The following is a 21637-nucleotide window of genomic DNA, read 5'->3' on the forward strand; positions in this document are numbered from 1 at the left end:
AATCCCCTCATTTTATAGATGAGGAAACTAAGATTCATATGTGTGGTCAGATTTCCACAAAGGAACAGAAATAGCATATTTTATAACTCAAATTCAATGTCAGATCCTTTGCTTCCAAAACCAGCACTCTTTCAACTATACCACAAGCCTCCCATTGTACAGTGGTAGAGGGTTTTGGGGAAGAGGAAGAATGCTGTAGATATTCAACAGAGAATTAACCAAATAGTTCATCATGCACTACTATCTTCAGATAATATTTATAATATGTTTTTTTTCTTTGCAGGGCAATAAGGGTTAAGTGACTTGCCCAGGGCCACACAGCTAGTAAATGTCAAGTGTCTGAGGTCAGATTTGAACTCAGGTCCTCCTGAATCCAGGGCTGGTGCTTTATCCACTGCACCACCTAGCTGCCCCCTATAATACATTTTAAATGGATTTTAAACACTGAATATTATAGTTAGAGACTGCTGAAAACATGGCCTACCTTTTCTGAGAAGACTTCCAGAGGCATCACAATTGAAAAGTTCAAGGTTATCTTGAATCATAGGGGGAAGGCTGAAATTATTCTCCAAATGTCTGCTAATTTGACATGCTTTGGGATGGTAATGCCCATCCAATGCCAATGAATGTCTCCCATATTACTAACATGAATTAAGGACTTTGAAACAATTGTCCTCTTCACCTTACAAAACAAATCAACAAGTCTCCATTTAATTGCCAGCAAAGAAAGAGAATAAAAAACCTTGAGCAATTTGGTTCTTTTTAGAAGGTCACAGACAGAGAAAAACAACAAAGTGCTGTGAAACCAATACTTAGAGGAATCCCAGGACAATGCCAAGAAACAGAATGTACTCATAGTGACTAATACATGCAAAGACTGGAAATAAATTCTAACAGATTAAACAGGTTTTATAGCAACTGAAAGGTATATTCAAATCATTCCGAAACTAAGCAAGCTTAGGAATATGGCAGTCTTCCCTATTAATAAGAGTATAATCTGGATAAGCAGGTTGAATAACCTATAAATTTATTGCCAATATCAGTAAGTAGACTTTTTTCCGATGTGTTTTTAATTAAAAAGGACAGACCAACCCTTTAACTGAATCAGTTTATTCTAAGGGCTTCAGGTTCTTTTGCAAAAGTACAAACTTTTGTAGAAACATGCTAAATCACTTTGTCTCTCTGATCATTTAATAAAGATTTTCTGGGTCAAGAGGCCTCAGGCAGCTGTTATAGAATAATGGAATATATACAATATAAAAAGGGAATAAAATGCATTCCTGTAAGCATTTGTGTGTCTAACACATGTATGGTATTTTATACAAATATTTTCCCATGGGGATCTGCTGCAACAAGATGAACTTCATGTGTGGCAGTATCACGTGTGAAAATAGTTTAAAATAAATAGCAGAGTTTTAGAACAAAATGGATGTACTGAAGTGAACTACTTTCCTGGGTCACTGAGTGTTCTATCATTTGTGTGAACCTATTTTAAATGTATTTTTTTTTGCAATTTCCACATGAAAGCAGGCAAATCTTGACTCTTCTGGGTTAAAAAGCCTAGACAAGCTACAATGTCACAAGCCTTCATTTTAGAAGACAGGTCTGTAATCGGCTTTTATCTAAAAATAGTGTCACAGCAGGTATCTACATTAACAGCCCCTAAAGCATCAGCATTTCAAGAGATCTGAGGGATGGAAACCAGTGGTTTTTTTTTTCTTTTTGTATCCTAAAGTAATTGAATTACATTTTCAGTCTCAGAGGATTTAAAACAGTTCAGTTATTACAATCTACATTTGAAAAAAATCTTTATTATACCCCAGATTTTGATAAAAACAATAATACTGTGATCAAACTTTTGTTGCTTGAATCTTTACTTTTTACATGCCTAGATTCCAAGTCAAAGAAAAGAAAATTTTCCTCTCTACTTAAGAATTCTAAAATAATGAGTTGTCTTTCTATATTATTCCACTGACCAGAAAGCAACTAGTTATGGTATATCTTTATCAACCTGACCCAAACATAACGTTCTTAACATTCTGATTTTTTTAATGCAGCTTGGCTATAGCCAGATCTGATCTGGAAAGATCTATACAGCACCTCCCCCCCAATTCTGCATTTAAACACAAATATAAGAATTTTGTATTCCTTTTTACCCCACCCCCACTCCCACTAAGAGCTAGGGCATAAACTACATTTATAAAAAAAAAATGTGTATTATTAAGGTTCTCTGTCACCTACTGTAAATATTCCTCCTGCAAAAGCCTATGGCCAGTCTGATAATAATATTGGTTAATGCATTCTAAATGACTCAAGACTGGGTAAAGAAAAACACAGACCCTACGTTATAATAATATCAGTATAAACCATGAGGTCATACCTGATGACTTAGAGACTGGCATGGCTCACTGGTTCCAGGCTGCATGACCTTTCTATTTCCAGAAACCCCCAAAGATTGCATTTCCTGTCTTACAAAAGAACATCCCAGCCATCTCTATCTCTCAGCATCTTCAGGGCTAGTGAAGAAAGCATCAAACACCAGGTCTGTCCATCAGGATCTGTTTAAGCCATTATCAAATGAACAAATCCTAAATACAGTAGATCATTTCCCCTTGTGCGATGACAAGCATCCAGTATTCAGGAGGGCTGACACAGTTGTATTGCTGATGCTGCTAATGCTGCCTGAAAACAGTAAGCTTACTGCTTAAAGCAATTCTGCATCATCCAAACAGAGAGCAAGCCACATCCTTCAGGTTTTTTTTCACTCGTGTTACTATAAAGATTTTCCCTGCCAAGAAGGGGGGGGGGGGGACAGAATTTGGTTTTCTTTTAACTCCTTTAAAATAAGAACTAAATTATGTGATTATGCATTTAAAGTTTACATTTCAAAGATCAGGGTTGAAAATGTCATTTCTAGATTGAAATGTTTTTCCCCCCTTGCATGAGCAAGCTTCATTGTGATGACCTAAAAAGCAGAACTGTATTCTGATTTAAAGGAAACTTACCTTAAAAAAAGCCCTAGCAATTTCCATCAACACAAAGCCAAACCAGCAAAAGATTAAAGCAAGAGCCCATATCTGCTCAGGTAAATATATCCCCTGCATAGCATAGTGCTTTATGCACAATGACAAATATTTATTGAATTGAAATATAAAGACACTTCTAACATTTTTCCTATCAGTGTCTTAAAAATTAGAAATGTAGAAATATATGTATATATATATATATAAATTTTCAGGTGATAATTTTAAATTTATGTGCCTATATAAATTTATATAGGTTATATAGCCATACATATACATATACAGACGCACAGACACACACACAATACAAGGAACCGAAGCCCAGAAATGTTAAATGACTTTGCAAAGTCATACAGATAGGAAGTGGCAGAACTGGGATTTGAACTCAGGTCCTCTGTCTCCAAGATGAATGTAACTTTTCACTGCACTTTCTTGTCTCTGGTATAGTAGAAATCATGCTCAATTTGAAGTGGAAAGACTAGGGTTCTTCTGAGCTATATATGACAGTTAGGTGGCACCATAATGCATAAATCACGGGGTCTGGATTGAGGAAGACCTGAATTCAAATATGACCTCAGATTTACTAGCTATTTGACCTGCGCTAAGTGACTTAACCTCTGTAGGCTTTAGTTTCCTCATCTGTGAAATGAGGATAATAACCAATCCCCCCTAGGATTGTTGTGATGATCAAATGAAATAACAACTGTAAAGCATCTAGCACAGAGTCTGACATACAGTAAGTACTGTACAAATATTTTGTTGTTGTTGTTGCTATTATTATTATTATTATTATTATTGTCATATGTCCTTGAGCATCAGATTGGATGCTCCTTGGGGGCAGGGACTGCCTTTTTGTGTGTATGTGGGTGTGTGTGTGGGGGTGGCGAGGCAGTTGGGGTTAAGTGACTTGCCCAAGGTCACACAGCCAGTAAGTGTTAAGTGTCTGAGGCAGGATTTGAACTCAGGTCCTCCTGACTCCAGTGCTGGTGCTCTATCCACTGTGCCACCTAGCTGCCCCCCAGGACTGCCTTTTGATTCTTTTTTGCAACCCTAGTGCTTAGCAGATTGCCTGACAATAGTGGGCACTTAATAAATGTTTATTAATTTATTGATTTCTATGGGCCTTTCAATTCCCTCATTTGTAAAATGAAAGATTTGTACTAGATAGCCTTAGATATCTTTCAATGTCACTTTCAGTTCTAAATCATGAGAACTTAATTTAACTGAATCAGAAAATGAGGACAACAAATATAAAATGTTATTCTTTAAACCTTCATGTTATATTCCACCAAATATAATGACTTTAAAAACATTATCTGTCTACCTAGGAAATAAAAAATTCAAAGTTTAATAATAGCTGAAGTATTTTATATGCATGAGAACATAAAATATTTTAGTTAAATGGATAATTATAATAAGTCAGTATAAGTTATCTACTTTCCACTCTTTAATCAGAATGATTCTTAAGGAATCAGAAAAAAGGAATATTCTAGGTAGAATTAACTTCCCAGAATGGGGCAGCTAGGTGGCACAGTGGATAGAGCACTGGCCCTGGAGTCAAGAGGACCTGAGTTCAAATCTTACCTCAGACACTTCCTAGCTGTGTGACCATGGGCAAGTTACTTAACCCCAATTGCCTTTATCTGAGGCCATTTCCAGTAGTCCTGATATATATCTTGGCACTGGACCCAGATGGCTCTGGAGTAGAGAGTGAGGTTGGTGACCTTGCACAGCCCTCCCTCACTTAAATCCAATTCAGTGCAAGTCATGACATCACCCCATGTCATGGTCCTCTTCCAATATGAAGGACAAACAACAGAACAAAAACAATCTTTTCAGAATAGGATTATAGGAAGGTCACTAACCATAGCTTCAATGTGTCAATCACAGGCCTTCAGACACATCCTATATCTGTGAAGTGCCAAAGCATTTGGACAAAAATTTAACCAATCCATCTTCCAAGTTACCCAGCTTTATAACTTTGGACACACTTTTGATATTCTCTCTCTCTGTCTCTCTGTCTCTGTCTCTCTCCAATCAATCAGAGGCCTTTTACTGTTGACTCTAACTCCACAAGCTCTCTTCCTCCATTTCCTCCTTACTCTGTATTAGATAAAGCCTTGGATTTGGAGTTAGGAGAGTCCCGATTCAAATCCTGCATCAAACACTTCACAGCTGTAAAACCCCGGGCAAGTCACAACCTCTTCCTACTTGGGTTTCCTCATCTATAAAATGAGGATAACAGCAGTACCGATCTCATGGGGTTGTTGTGAGGATCAAATGAGATAATTAATGTACAACACTTTGTAAACCTGAGAGTGCTGTGTAAACATGAGGTGTCATTATAGCTCACATAGCTACCACCTTAGGTAAAGCCCTGATCATCTGCCTCTCTCTGGACTGTCATGACAACCATATAACTGCTCTCCAGTTTTGTTATTTTCTGGGCAATTCTGAAAACAATTGTCAAAATAATATTCCTACGGATCATGACTATGTCCTCCTCTACTCAAAAATCTTTAGTGGTTTCCAATAACCTTTAGGTTAAAATACAAATTCCCTTATCCTGGCATTATCGACCCTCTACAACCTAGTTCATTCTTATTTCATATAATTCCTCTTCTTGTAATCTATGTTCCAGACAAACTTGGAATCTCTGAAATCAACATGGTCAGCTCCTAAATCCATGCTTTTGCCTACTTTTCCTAATGCCTAGAAGGTATACCCTCTTTATCTATGCCTTCCCAAATTCTTATTTTCCTTCAAGCCTTAACTCAGCTTCCAGAGTAGGAAGTAGATAAATTATATCCACTTATTCTAATTGTCCATTTACCTAAAATATTTTTCTGTCCTCATGTGCATAAAATATTCAGCTATTATTAAACCTTGATTAATATATTCTCAGGTTCAGCTCCTCTTTAGCATTCCTTCTTTCCTGAAATTCTCCTAGAGCTCTTGGCCTGATCTCTGCATAGCTGCCTTTACTGTCTACCCTGTATAATACTCATGTAGACATGCCATATCTTTTTTTTTTACTTTCCCAGGATCACACATCTAATAAATGTCAAGTGTTTGAAGTTGGATTGAACTCAGGTCCTCTTGAATCCAGGGTTGGTACTTTATCCACTGTGCCACCTAGTTGCCTCCAACATGACATATCTTCTAGTAGAGTGTAAGATACTTGAAAACACAGACTGTTTCATTTTTGTCTTTGCATCCCCAAAGCCTGGTACACAGTATTTTATACTTAGTAGGTACTTGATGAGTATTTATTGGCTTGAGTAGAATTGAAATGTTGATAAATGTGATTTCTCCTCAAGCTTTGTATCAAGTAGATGGTCTTCAAAGTCCAGCTTGGGTTCCACTCTTCCATGAAACCTTCCTAGATCACCTCTAGCCCCAGAATTCTTAATTTAGGATCTACAAACATTTTGAAAAAATATTTTAATAACTGTATTTCAATATAATTGTTTTCCTTTATAATGCTACATATTTTATTTTGTGCATTTAAAAACATTTTATAGAAAGGGGTCTGTAACTTCACCAGATGGCTAAAAGCAGGTCTAATATTCCCAAAAGATGAAGATGCCCCAGTTCATAATAATCCCCCTTCTCTAAATGCCCTTGCTATGCTATATGCCTTTTCATGGTTGTCTATGTATAGGACATATCTCCCCAACTAGAAAGCAACTTCTGGAAAAGAGTATGGCATATGATGGTTTATGCTTCTTCTATATTACTCTTTTTTTTTTGTTTGTTGTGTTGATTTTTTGCAGGGCAATGAGGATTAAGTGACTCGCCTAGAGTCACAGAGCTAGTAAGTGTCAAGTGTCTGAGGCTGAATTTGAACTCAGGTCCTCCTGAATCCAGGGCCAGTGCTTTATCCACTGTGCCACCTAGCTGCCTCTGTCCTGTATTACTCTTGATAACTATCATGGTGCTGTGTATAAAGGCATTTGATAAATACTTATTGAATCAATGAATAAATAAAGAGTAAGTAAAGAAATGAATCAAACACCCTTTGTGATGACCTGAAGATATTCACTTTTTAACTGGAAGTTTCAAAGCATCATATAGGTATGCTCTTTGTTTTTATTAACCAGTACCACTGGTAATGAGATAAAGACCAAGTAAAAAATCTCTTGCCAAAGTATTGTAACTTTAAAAAAAAGAAATTGTACTCATATAAAACTTATAAGCATAGAATGATTTTATTGAATATGTTGCCAAAAAGTACATCACAGTGAGAAGAGAGATTGTGACAATTTATAAGGAAAAAATAGATGCTGTAAGAACCAGAAATAAAATAAATTAAAAACTCTGAGATTGTGTCTGTTACTGTCAGACGTACAAAGCTATTTTTTACAATAGGAAGAAAAAGCTCAGAAAGGCAGCAAGGCAGAGTGGATAATGAGGTGACTTTGAAGTCAGCAAGGCTTGGGTTAAAGTTCCAATATTAACATGTACTGTCCGAGAAATGGTCAAGTCACTCAACCTTTCTGTGGTTCTTGGCAACTCTCTAAGGCTATAAAATTAGAGACAGGTTGTCAAATCTGCTACAGAAGATAGAATTTCCTCACTCGGGAGTTCCCCATGCTAATGAAATCACACATATAGATAACATTCTTACAAAAAAGCTAGTTCCACCCTTATTTCATATTATTCCTATTCTTGTAATCTGTGTTCCAGACCAACTTGACATTCTCTGAAATCAACATGTCAGCTCCTAAATCCATGCATTTACCTAATTTTCTGAATGCCTGGAAGGTCCACCCTCCTTATTTTTGCCTTGCTTCAAGCCTCAGTTAACTCAAATGATATTTTTTAATTGCCAAATCCAAAATACAACAGAGCTTTCTGGGTTTCCTCTAGTTACTTAACTAGTTAACCAAAAGTTGTTTGTCTATAATATGAATATTGACCAATAGTTAATTCACAGCAATTCATTGGGTTGTTTAATTTATTACATAGACATAGCTATTTATTTATCCATTCATTCACTTATTCATTTACTCATTTATTTATTTATCTATCTATCTACCTATTTATTTTTGTTTGTTTATTTAAATGATTGTTTACTTTTTAAAATTTATTTGTTTGTTTTGCGGGGAAATGGGGGTTAAGTGACTTGCCCAGGGTCACACAGGTAGTGTCAAGTGTCTGAGGGCAGATTTGAACTCAGGTCCTCCTGAATCCAGGGACAGTGCTTTATCCACTGTGCCACCTAGCTGCCCCTCATAGTAATTTATTATTAACTGTGAAGTCCTTTAAGCTTAGATGACTCTAAGTTTCATGGGGTAGGAAATGGACAGAGAATAGAATAGAGAACTCCATCATCAAGGCAGTTCAATACCTTCCTGAGGGCATTAAGAGATTAAGTGACTTGCTCAGATAGTAGGTGTCTTGAACCCAGGTCTTCCTGGCTTCAAGGCCAGCTATATGCTCACTACACTAAGCTGTCTCTTGGTTGCAAAAGCCAGCATATTTGAAAATATACTCGAGATGAAGTCAGAAGACAGGTTCTGATCTTAGCTCACAATTACAAATGGTGTGGCACATTTGTAAAATGAGGATTATAATTCTTTTAGTACCTATCCCACAAAATTTTTATAAATGACAAAATATTTTATATACACATATGTATATTCATAAATAAGTTATTAATAACAAGATACTCTTTATTGCCTGTAAAGCTCTATGTAAACCTTAAAGCGCTATGGGGGCAGCTAGGTGGTGCAATGGATAAAGCACTTACTCTGGATTCAGGAGGACCTGAGTTCAAATCTGCCCTCAGACACTTGACACTTACTAGCTGTGTGATGCTGGGCAAGTCACTTAACCCTTATTGCCCCGCAAAACAAACAAACAACAAAAGAGAAAAAAGGAAAAAAGCACTATATAAATCCTAGCTATTTTTAGAGGTATCTAGGCAGTACAGTAGATAGAGCATTGGGCTTGGAGACAGAAAGACTTGAGTTCAAATTCTGTCTCAGATACTTAATAGCTGTGTGATCTTGGACAAGTCACTTGACCTCTATTTGACTCAATTTCCTCAACTATAAAATGAGGATAATAACCCCTACCTTCTATGGTTGTTGTGAAGATAAAACGAGATATTTGTAAAGCACTTAGCACCTAGCATTTGTTGTTGTTTGTTGTTCAGTCCTTTCAGTCTCATCTGACTCTTCATGACCCCATATGGTGTTTTCTTGGCAAAGATACTGGAGGGGTTTGCCATTTCCTTCGCCAGCTCATTTTATAGATGTGGAAATGGGGGCAAACAGGGTTAAGTGACTTGCCCAGAGTCACATAGTAAGTCTCTGAGGCTAGATTTGAAGTCAGGATGAATCTTCCTGACTCCTAGCCCAGCACCCTATCTACTGCATTACTAGCTGCCCTAGAGCATTATACAACATTATATAAATGTTAGATATTACTATTATTGTTATTATTATTATATTACTATACAAATGTTGTTCATATCTATGCAATTAATTTCACAATGAACATTATAGAAGAGTTGACTCAAAACTATTACTATACCATGCTCATAGTACTTCTAACATAAGAAACTTTCCTTCCAAATTTTCAATAGAATAAGCCAGCAGGTACCAGCCTTAGCTCAATTCTTCAACCCACCTGGCTTCCTTCACTTTCTTGTGCCCCTCTTTTCAGCACAGTTTTTTTAAATGCATAAAATCAAATGCATATGTTTAGAAAGAAAACCAATTATATTGAAAAGTCATCAATATATTTTTAGACAGCAATTTTACAGGACTCAGGTTAAGAACTTCTGTTGAATAACTCAATTTTTCACTGCATCTAGGTCTTATTTAGTGAGAATAATGAATTCCCTGAATTGGTCACATGTATTGAATTCGCACAATTCAAAGTTATGATTATGTAAAATATGGTAATTAGTTTCCAGCCAATGGAAATATTCAGTGTGAATTAGAATACATGACCACTTCAGGGGTCACATTATTATAATTTCGCTATTGGGTCCTAACTATATATAAGTTTATGTCTAACCCAAACAATTGTGAGACTTTCAGTGAATATTTAAGTAACTTGGGCTTGAATATGCCTTTCCAACCCTCTGTCACTTTTTACAAGACACAGGACTCCTCATGTTTGTGTGGGATTTTTTTTGTTCTGTATTATACTTAGTGACCTGCTTTCTGGCCCTCAGTCAGTTTCCATATGGAATAATTGGAGAAAAAGGGCAGTTTTAAATAATTCTGTCAAAGCAGAAAACACCTCAGGTGTATCTCAACATTCTCACTCTAAACATCCTTTTTAAGTGAAGTCATTTTGCAAATGATGATGATGATGATTTGAGACCCTTAGTTAGGACAGCTACAAAGCATCATTAATAGTATTCAACTTCCTTTTCTCCCCTTTCTCTTATTTTTACATTACACAGACCATGCTGAGACAAGGCACCAAAAGCATCTAGTCAATGGACAACATATAATTGTGGAAAGACTAGAAAAAAACAAGCAGACAATATACTTTTTTTAGGACAAGGATAATGAGGGAGTTTGAGGAAAACACATTAGAGGTACATAGAGATGAAGAATTGGGGGGGGTGCCAAGCCCTATGGTTTCTCTGCAAATACTTCATTCTGCTTTCAATTCAACACAGTTCATCAGTTTAAATCTGACACAATTTCGGGCCTCAACAATCTGTTATCTTGTCCCTGCCTTACCTTTCCTTTTCTGTCTGAAACTAGAACAGTTGAATGATGTGGCAACAGTCTTGACTTATTAATAAAGGAATTAAATTCCTGCAAATATCTCACAGTACTGATCCCTTGGTCCCTCAGAATTGGCAAGACCACAGAGCTGATCTTTTTCAAAATGGTGGTGTACAACAAGTCAGTCATCCAACTAGCATTTGTTAGGCATATACTTTCTTTTCTTTTCTTTTCTTTTTTGCAAGGCAATGGGGGTTAAGTGACTTGCCCAGGATCACACAGCGAGTGTCAAGTGTCTGAGGTTGGATTTGAACTCAGGTCCTCCTGAATCTAGGGCTGGTACTTTATCCACTGCTCCACGTAGCTGCCCCCAAATATGTACCTCTCATAACTCTTTTTTTTGGTAGGGCGATGAGGGTTAAGTGACTTGCCCAGGGTCACACAGCTAGTGTCAAGTGTCTGAGGCCATATTTGAACTCAGGTCCTCCTGAATCCAGGGCTGGTGCTTTATCCACTGCATCATCTAGCTGCTCCTAGGCATATACTTTCTGCCAGGCACAGTGTAAGTACCAAGGATACACAGAAAGGCAAAAATAAAACAACAATTTTTGACAACAATTTATTAACACTATTTTAACATTTGCTCAACTGGCTGGACATGTATGAAATAGTAATAACTTCTATTCTATATTTTAATATCTTTATCTACAAAGATAATTTGAGCGATTGTCAAAAGCTCTGGTGTGATTTAAGAGTCATCATGTCTATTTTATGTGTGATCAACAAACTCTTTTGAAAAAGGAAGCAAAGTTAGTTTGGCATGACTAGTTCAAGGTGAACCCACATTGATCAATGTCTCTTTTTTAATGCTTACAAATCTTAACAATACCTTCTATAATTTTCCTTGGAAATTTAGTATCAGGCTTATTATAATAAATTTCAAAGACCCTACTGGAAGAATGATCAAATCTTCAAAGCATCATATGTAAAAGACAAGAGAAGGTTTATCACAGTAATTCTTTGTTTTCTCTTTGTTTAATTACAATTCATAAATTAGAATGATAATTCTCTCACTCAAACATAAACAAACACAAGAACCTAAAGAATATGCCACTTTGATCTTTAAAGGCATTGCTGGCAAAACAACAATCACATATTTGAAAACTATTTAAATGCAGTTTTAATAATACTGTGATTTTATTTGTGAACAGAGACTTGAAAGGGTGTTGATTTTCCTTTTTAATTCCTATACAAGTGACAATTATACACTGGCCTGCAAGAGATAAACAAATATAAAACCATAACAATGAAGTCCACAAAAAGTGTAACCTAAAAGAAAAAAATGAAAACTTTGCCCTGTATCAACCAATCAAATATTTCCTGTACACCTACTATGTGCCTAGCACTATGTTAGGACAAATACATGAAGTTCAAGATTTAGTGTCTGTCGTTAAAGGGTTCCCCAAAGCAAGCAGATGATGACAATAATTACACTATGTGGAAAAAAATTTCAAACGAATTTGCTAAAGTCCTTCTAAAATACGCTGTGAGATTTTCTGGTGAACAATTTAATATGTCTGTTTTGCTAATTGCATTCTTAGGAATTAAATGGTTAAAGTGAAAACAAAGTTTATGACACTTTCTTAGGTCATAATATTCTTGATCTGGGAGTTACCAAGTTCTGGAGAGAAGGTCAATGCAGAAACCATGCAGTGCAGAATTTAGAAAAGAAAGAAATACAAATACAACAGATACCAAGGATGTGGAACAAATTTGATGCTTCACTTCAGGGAGGGTAGGTAGGTGTCTGATCATAGAGAAGACAACAAATCAAAATTTGGAGAATCAAGCTGTCTATATCACATTGATTCAGATTATAAAAGTATAAGTTCCTGAACCACAGGAGCCACTTAGTAAACTATATTTGAATGTGTTGAATAGCTAACAAAAAGTTGACTTTCCAACTCACATATGGCCCAATCTACTAAATCTATATTTGCCAGAGTCTACAGAAAGAACTAAGCACTACAAAATAAGCACTGTGAAGAGGGAGGTGGAGTAATGGGCATTATCTGGCTGATTGGATAGCTTCATTTAGAAAGGTCACTATTGTTCTAAATATTTTTCCTATGCTATTGTGTTTTGCCAATGCTTTAACCTAAATGTCCATCAATTAAAAGTGAGATGTATAGTCTCAGTTGAGAACCATACAGCATAGCATGAGTTGTACCTCCAGAAAGAGACAAGGCCTTTAAAAACAATTAGCTTTGGGGCAGCTAGGTGGCACGGTGGATAAAGCACTGGCCCTGGATTCAGGAGGACCTGAGTTCCAATCCAGCCTCAGACACTTGATACTTACCAGCTGTGTGACCCTAGGCAAGTCACTTAACCCTCATTGCCCTGCAAAAAAATTTTAAAAATTAAAAAAAAACCCCAACAATAACTTCACTATACATTTTCCACATCAGGAAAACTAAAAATGTTGAAGTAAATATTTGGTATTTTTGAGGTTCTTTCAGTAGATAGGACTCTGATGTCACTATAGCAACAATGCAAATTTTTATTACAAAGAGAAGAAAATAAGGTTCAACTTCAAGAAATAAAATAATCTCTCCAACCCTGGATCAATGGAGAAATAGGAATCTTTGCCTAAAGGATGTGCTGAGTTAGCTCTTAAGATGAAAAATGAAGCCATCTGTGAAACATACAGAAATGGAGGCGTAGAAGATCATTGACACTGATCCCTCCATTCCTTAGGACCTGATCTGTTTGTTAGGAATATGAAAAGCAAGACAGGTGAAAGTAAAAAACAAAGCAGACATCAGCAGCAAGGGTAGGCTGCTGAACAAAACTAAACCTACCGGGACCATATTTGTGCTATAAATTCTTATGGCTGAATACCAGTCAGTGAGCATTCTAGCAGAGACACTGTAGTTATTAAGGAGGGGAGAAGGATAAGAGTTTCTTCCTGGTTTCCATTAACCTTGAGATATTTAATTTTCACACATTTAGGAGTTATAACATTTACACAACCTCCATTTCACTGAGCTTCAGATGCCATACAGTCACCATTTTTAAAAGAATGGCAACATAACGGGCCATTACTGCAAAAAAGCACAAATGTTCCCACTTAGTGACAACTTTGTATAAGCTTTTCTTGAATACATACCAATGAAGAACTAAAGAGATCTTTGGAATTTTGCCTGAAGAATATGACTTTGATTACAAGCAACAGGATGGTGAAACACAATTATACAGTACCAAAGAACTACGACTGGAAAATAATCTATCTTCTTTATAGTTTTTATATTAAGTAATAGCTAATTGCTAAAATTTATAGAGTACTTTCTAGGTACCAGACATAGTGTTTAAGTACTTTACAATTATTACTTCATTTGAGCCTCATAACAATCCTCAGAGGTAGCTGCTATTATTATCCCCATTTTACAGATGAGGAAAGTGAGGCAAAGGTAAAATGACTTGACCAGGGTGACACAGCTAATAAGTGGGGCCCAATTTGAATCAGGTCTTCCTGACTCCAGGCTCAGAGTTCTATCCACTGTGCCACCTAACTGCCTCTGCGTGTTATTGCTAAGACAAAGAATCTAAGTGTACTTGTTTGTGAACACACAGACATGTTCTCACATATATTGATTATGTACATATGCACATATATAAATATGTATGTATGTATTTATATATTTTTCTTCCAGTAAAGGATAAACTCCTTGAGGGAAGAGACTGTTTTTTGTTTGTTTGTTTGTTTAATGTCTGTATCCCTATCACTTAACCAAGTACCTTACATAAAGTAGGCACTTAAACTCTTGGTTCAGATTGGATTAGAATAGTGACTGAATAGAATCTGTCAAATGACTTTCCTTTTGTTTTGTTTTGCTTTGACTGGGCAATGAGACTTAAGTGACTTATGACTTGCTCAGGGTCACACAGCTAGTAAGTATCAAGTATCTGAGGTCGGATTTGAACTCAGGTCCTCCTGAATCCAGGAAAGGTGCTTTATCCCACTGCGCCACCTAGCTGCCTTGTCAAATGACTTTCAAAGAAAAATTCTATAATTTTAATTATTTCCTGTTGTCTTGTCACCATTAAAATTTTAAATTGAGTTTAAGCATTCTTAAATCCAGGTAAAGTTAATTAGCTGAATTAGTACCTTAAATCCAACATTATTCTTTCCTCAGAACAAAATGAAATAAGAATTTGAGCAATTTTGGTCCCAGCCAGAAACAAAATAGTTTAATTCTCTCTTAACATTTTTTCCCATTAAAGCTTTAGTCTTTATCATGTTTTTTTTTCTTCTAATAAAAAAATCCTTCCTTAGAATAAGATGTGAAAAGTGCCCTTTTCCATTGGTTAAAAATAAACTAATGTATTATTTCAATAAGTATTTTTTAAAATACCTGACGTGCTCTGCTGAAGGCTACAAGGAAACAAGAGACAAAGTATCTGACCTCCAGTACTCTACAATCTCATCAGGGAGATGGCAGGCATACAGTTGACTGAAATATGTCAGTGTAGTGTCATATTAGTGACATAGGCAATGAATGCAGAAAAAGATCATCTCTCACACTTGCCTTAAGTATACTAAAGATTTTCCCTCCAAATAATAACATTTTCTCCAAAAAATTTAGTTTGAGTTTTGTGCAAATGGATATAATAGAAGCATGTCATTTGATGACATCAGATACATAAAAAACAAAAATAACGAATAATGTAGGAATTTTATCTTATTTGCCTATTTCAAGATGGTCATTATTTGTTATTATACTATGTAAGAAATTTCATCATAAAAATTATTTCATTTTTACAATACTCAAATCCTCGGCCTACTAAAAATAATATCACAAAGTTGAACTGAATTCATATTTATACACACACACACACAGGCAGAGTTACAGTCTACCTCTCACAATACATTCTCAAATACAGAGGCTGCTAGGTAGTCCAGTGGATAGAACACTGGATGGGAATCAGAAGACAAAAATTCAAGTCCAGCATCATTATAAGAAAATAGAGATAATAAGATTACCTCCATCTGAGAGTTGTTGTGAGGAACAAATGAGATATTTATTAAATGTTTTGAAAACCTTAAAGCACTATATAAATTCTAGCTATTATATGAAACAATATTCAAGTTAATGAACCATTCCATATTTTAATTAGCTTTTCCTTCCCCTAGACCTCACATAGCATTGTGTTTTACACCTTTTTGTATGTATCATATCCCTCTGCTCCATGACAGCAGGGACTCTGTGCTACCTCAACTTTGTATCTCTCCCATAGCCTGGTAAAGTGCTCAATACCCTGTCTGTGCTTAATAACTATTTGATAAATTTGATGGATATTAAGTATTCATCCAAACATAACATACATTTATGGTATTACTACAGATAGAGGTAGACAAATAAGGATACAAAGTAAATAGACTGAGCCAATCTAGGACTCATTAAGACCTGGGCTGGAGTCCTGCCTTTTTTCCATACTTGGCTGTGTGACCATGAACAAACTGCCTACATTCTCAGTGTCCACTGGTAACTGTCTATGACAATGTATTGGTAGAGAGATCTTCCAAAGATGGAATGTGTCTAACTATACTGAAATAAAATCTCTAGGGCTATACACTGAAAATGTTGGCAACTATGTTTGCAAATATGAAAAATGCTCCAAATAACTAATAAGAGAAATGTTAATTGACAAAGAGGATATAATAAGCCAATAGTCAGTACTGGAGGAGTTACAGGAAGATAATGTATACTAATACATTATTGGAGGAGCTGCAAAACTGATCTAACTATTCTGGAAAACAACTGGAATTATGCTAGAAAAGTCACTAAATCGTATATGAATTCTGTCCAGTTAGCTCAATACTGGATACATATCTCAAGAAGATCAAAGGTTCCATTTATGTGTGTGTATGTGTATATATATGTATGTGTATATGCATATGTATATGTATACACACACATATATATATATATAATATTCACAAGAACATATTTTAGGCTGGGAACAAAGTGGGTTCCAATCTATCGGCAAATGCAGGACAACTTGTGGTATAAGAATATGATAGAATAATATTGCACCATAAGAAATGAAAATTTTGATGAATTCAGAGAAACAAGGGAAGATTTAAATGATTCAGAGTGAAATAAAGGAAATCAGAAGAACAAGGCAGGTAGAGTGGACAGTGGACTAGTGGACAGAGTACTTGGCCCTAGAATGGGGAAGACCTGATATCCCTCTACTCATGATATCAAATCCAGCTTCAGACACTTACTAGCTGAATGATTCTGGGCAAATCACTTAAACTCTCTCTGCCTTGGGTTATTCATCTATAAAATAGGCATAATATAAATGGGTGTATAATAATAATAATAAAAGGAAGACGAAGTACCCACCTCCAGGTCTGTTGTGAGGACTAAATGAGATATTTGTAAAATGCTTTGGAAACTTTAAACACTATAGAAATGTTAGCATTATTATATAGATAGCACACTGAACGATTTTAGTTCTGCATAGAAGGTAATGAAACACAATTCCCTCCCTTTGATATGGTGAGCTTAGGACTATCATTACCATGTAGGGAACTGTCATATACATATAAATGTGTATATATCTGTATATATGCATACACATATATAAATATGCACATAGTGCCTTATTCTTTAATTTTTTTTTGTCCAGACCTTGTAATTTTTTTGTGGTGGTAAAAAAGAGTAAAGCAATAAAGTGGTGAAAAGATTAAGAGGAGTAACATGGTCAGATTTATGCATGAGGACAATTTTTCTGGCAATTATAGGAAGGACTGAAAAGATGGTGAAAGTAGAAGCAGAAAGACTTTTTACAAACATATGCATTATTATATTGATATCTATCGTTTTATGTGTATGTATTATCTCTGGAATGAATTTGTAATCACTGTGAGAGTACAAACCATGTCTTGTACACCTTTATCTAGACTTATATCATGTCTGACATGTAGTAGATGCTTCACAATATTTGTTATTAATGATAATGACAATGGATGGTCATCTTTCTTTAGCACAATGATAATACTATAGACCAGATGTATCAAAAACATCACTTGTGGTCCCATGTGGCCCAGAACACTACTGAGTGTGGCCTGAATGAGATTAAAACATAAATGGGTGGGGCAGCTAGGTGGCGCAGTGGATAAAGCACTGGCCCTGGATTCAGGAGGACCCGAGTTCAAATCTGGCTTCAGACACTGGCCACTGACTAGCTGTGTGACCCTGGGCAAGTCACTTAACCTTCATTGCCCCGCCCAAAATAAAATAAAATAAAATAATAAAACATAAATGGGAAATATTTAACAAAATAATTATAAATATAATAAAACAATAATATCAATATATATTTTTCTAAGTGAATATATGGCTCATAAAGATTCTTATATTCAGTTTAGTGGCTCTGTGTTTCTATTTGAGTTTGATTCCACTACTGTAGACCATCCTTTCAAATCCCAAAGCCCACTACTTTCTATGCCATTAAGTCCTAAGCAACTTAGTACACACCAGTAAAAATGATAGGTACCACAGCTCAGTAGTTTACTATATTAGGAAGATTCCATCTAGGTGAACTCAGAGCAAATTAATCAACAAGCATTCTTTAGGTGCTGCCCATGTACCAGGTACCATGGTAGCCACTGGAGATACAATGACAAAAAAGCAAGACAGTGAAGACTTTCAAAGAGTTTACATTCCACTGGCAAGGGAGCTGGTGAAAAGATTTCATCTTACAGGAGAGAAGAGTCCTATGGATGGGACTATATGCAGTTACCTACATGTTCTGATTTACCAGAAAACCCGGACCTGAAATTCCAACCATTCTATGTCATTCCTTAATGCTTTAAATTCTTTAGAAAGGGCTAATGAAAATGAATACCTAGGAGTGGTACCATACTAGTTACCTAAGTTCTATATAATAAATAGATTACTAATCATTGTAATTGAAAGAGTAGTAGGGCCTGGTAGGAATTTATTAATTCATTTAGCAAGTATTTGTTCAGCACTTAATACCTGCCGGGTGCTGTGTTGGGTACTAAGGATTCAAAGTCACAAGTGAAATAGGGCCTGTTCTTATACACTTGTTCTTATACACTTACACCGAGAGGATGAGGGAAGAGAGAGATGTGCACATAGAAAAAGAGACGTAAAATAGATTAAGAGTAGTGACAGGGGGCAGCTAGGTGCCATAGTGGATAAACCACTAGCTCTGTATTCAGGAGGACCTGATTTCAAATGCATCCTCAGATACTTGACACTTACTAGCTGTGTGACCCTGGCAAGTCCTTTAACCCTCATTTCCCCTGAAAAAAAAAGAGTAGTAACAAGTATTATTCTGAGGGAGTGACTATTAAAACAGAAGAAAGATATGGTTTTGATTGAGCAGCATGAGCTATAAGGGCAACAGATGGGATAAATAGGTCTTGGTTCAAGTCATGGCTCAATAATTAGTAGCTTCATTACCCTGTACAATCCACTTATAATCTGTACCTTAGTTTCCTTATTTGTAAAATGGAAACAACATGACTTATACTACGTACTTTACAAGATTGTTTGTAAGCCTTAAATTACTATCCAAAGATGTTGTATTATTGGTATAAAAAAATAGTGGTTGTCAACCTGGAAAGATGGAGCGGGGAATATCACAGGTACATTCAGCTTACTTCATAATTGTGTCTAAAGCCTTATATGCTTGGGAATCAGTATTTGTTAATATGTATCATCCTTACCCACTAAACCATAATTTTAGTGACAGATCATAAATCATAGCTTTAGAGTTAGAAAATTTAGAGTCAGAAGTCATCTAGAATTGTTTTCTTCATTTTTCATAAGAGGAAGTAAGGCCCAGAGAGTTCAGATAGGAAGAAGCAAAGCTAGATTTGAACTCAGGCCCCAAATCCAGTATGCTTTCCACTGACCCACAGGTTAGTATCATCACATAGTCAACTAAAGTTACAGAGAAATATATCAATTAATCAAAAAAGGCATTTATTAAGTGTCTGGGGCTAGAGATTCAAAGAAAATAATAAAAATCTTTGAGATCAAAAGATTACACTTTATGGTGGGAGACAATATAAATAGGTAAATACAAAAGATATAAAAATAAGCTAAATTATTAGTAGGAGGGAAGGCACTAGATGTTGGAAGAAGGGAAAGGAAATCAGTTCAAGGTTTCATGCAGAAGGTGATGCTTGGAGTCATGAAAAAAAAAAGACAAGAGCTTCCAAAAAATTGTGATGACAAAGTTTTCAAAAATCAATGTGAAAAATTTGTTTTTACATGTAACTTGGGGAAATTCTAAATTAATTTAAAAAATTAAAATAAAAACCCCAAGAAATCCCGATGAGGAAAACAATTCATTAAAAGCATAGGAGTCAGCCAGGCAAAGACAAAGATGAGAAATGGAGTATCACATGTGAGGAACAATAAGAAGGTCAATTGGTTGGACCTCAAAAGCAATATATAATAAAGCTGGAAAGGTGGATTGAGGCCTAGATGGGAAGGACTTTAGGTACTAAATAGAGGATTTGGGTTTTTTTTTATCCTACAGGTAGTAAGGATCCACTGGAGTTTTGATCTGGGTTTGAAGAACATTATTTTGGGTACTGTGTGGATAATGGATTGGTAAGGGGAGAGTCCTGAGGCACAGATTCTTGAGGAAAGACAATGAGTTTTATCTTAGATGAGGCAGATTCATATGGTGAATTGGTTTCAATCCTATTAGGCTACTAAGATAACTCTATTCAGTAATTAGATCATGGGTGATACTAAGCTAGGCATTATAAAGGTGTATGCTCCCAGAGGCATTTGCATCATCATGGAGGGTATCCAGCATAGACTCTAAGTGAAGGAAGGATTAGGTTTAGATGGTAAGATACTTCATAGGCTCATGTTTGTGATTGATATCATGCTGATTATATAAAGTCATGGGCCATTTTAAGTCTTTAAAGAACATTCATAACCAACAAAAAAGTTTGGTCTAACTATTCACAGAGGGAAAACCAAGTAGAAAAAGTACCTATCATCCTACATAGTTCAGCAATCAGTTCAAATATCTTAGACAAACTATGTATAGACAGTGGGGGTTGGGGCCAGAACTGAATAGAAAGACAAGTTTCTGTTGGGCTTCAATGGTAGGAATTTGTGTTGCTTGACTGCATATTTATTACAATGAATTTCTTTCTTTCTCTTTTAAATTGTTGGAGGGTGAGAGGAAGAGGTGGGATAGGAATAGGAGAAACAGAAAAAGAAAGAAAATGAAAAAGAAAGACAAGTGTTATGAATATTTCTAAATCCACGGAAGATAGCAGAAGGAAGGCCAGGACAGAGACACAGGAAGCTTTGAAAGTTACATAATGAATTGATTATATGGGTAAAAAGAAAGCAAATGGTATATTATAGTCACGGTTTTATGCTTAATCCTCTTTTTCTGTTCTACTACATATGTGTGTCTGAATGTATGCATATATACAAACATATATGTGTTATGTGTACACATTCCCATATATACTTCCATGTATGTATGTATATGGAAGTTCCCATTTTGGTATTTCTTAAGTTCAGAATAAAAGTTTTTAAGAAAAAAATTAGTTTAATTCTTTAAGTGGTATTGTCATTGGGAAATTGAATAGTGTTAATTTCTCTCTGAAATACAGGTCATCTTTTTAGCAACATTCTTTCAGTAATACAAAATTTCTACAAGTCATGAAATTACAGTTTCCAAATTAAAACTGCAGGCTATCCAAAGGGCAACAGAAAAGCATATGGTGGGTATTGATGTAGGAGGTGAAAAGAGGGTTAATAGAAAAACCTAAGGTCCAAGCTCAATTCAGATATTAGCTCCAAAAGCGAGTTAGATCCCATTTATATGGAT

The 21637-nt window shown here is 35.7% G+C and overlaps 1 protein-coding gene across 7 annotated transcripts in view; it reads right to left on the reverse strand.

Annotated features, from left to right (window-relative positions):
• The window catches only part of SLC4A10 (solute carrier family 4 member 10), a 373536-nt gene that overhangs the window by 265185 nt on the left and 86714 nt on the right, over positions 1-21637 (reverse strand). For 3 of the 7 annotated variants that reach the window (XM_043991252.1, XM_043991248.1, XM_043991254.1), the window contains exon 1: positions 2381-2730. The exons of 1 other annotated variant lie outside the window; for it this stretch is intronic. In XM_043991252.1, the coding sequence (XP_043847187.1) occupies positions 2381-2461 (81 nt within the window). In that variant the 5' untranslated portion in view covers positions 2462-2730. Of the gene's footprint in view, positions 1-2380; positions 2732-21637 lie in introns of those variants that run through there. 3 more of the 7 variants (XM_043991251.1, XM_043991253.1, XM_043991249.1) reach the window with 2 other exon arrangements.

The sequence above is a fragment of the Dromiciops gliroides genome, chromosome 3 (genome assembly GCF_019393635.1).
Source record: "Dromiciops gliroides isolate mDroGli1 chromosome 3, mDroGli1.pri, whole genome shotgun sequence".
NCBI lineage: Eukaryota > Metazoa > Chordata > Mammalia > Microbiotheria > Microbiotheriidae > Dromiciops > Dromiciops gliroides.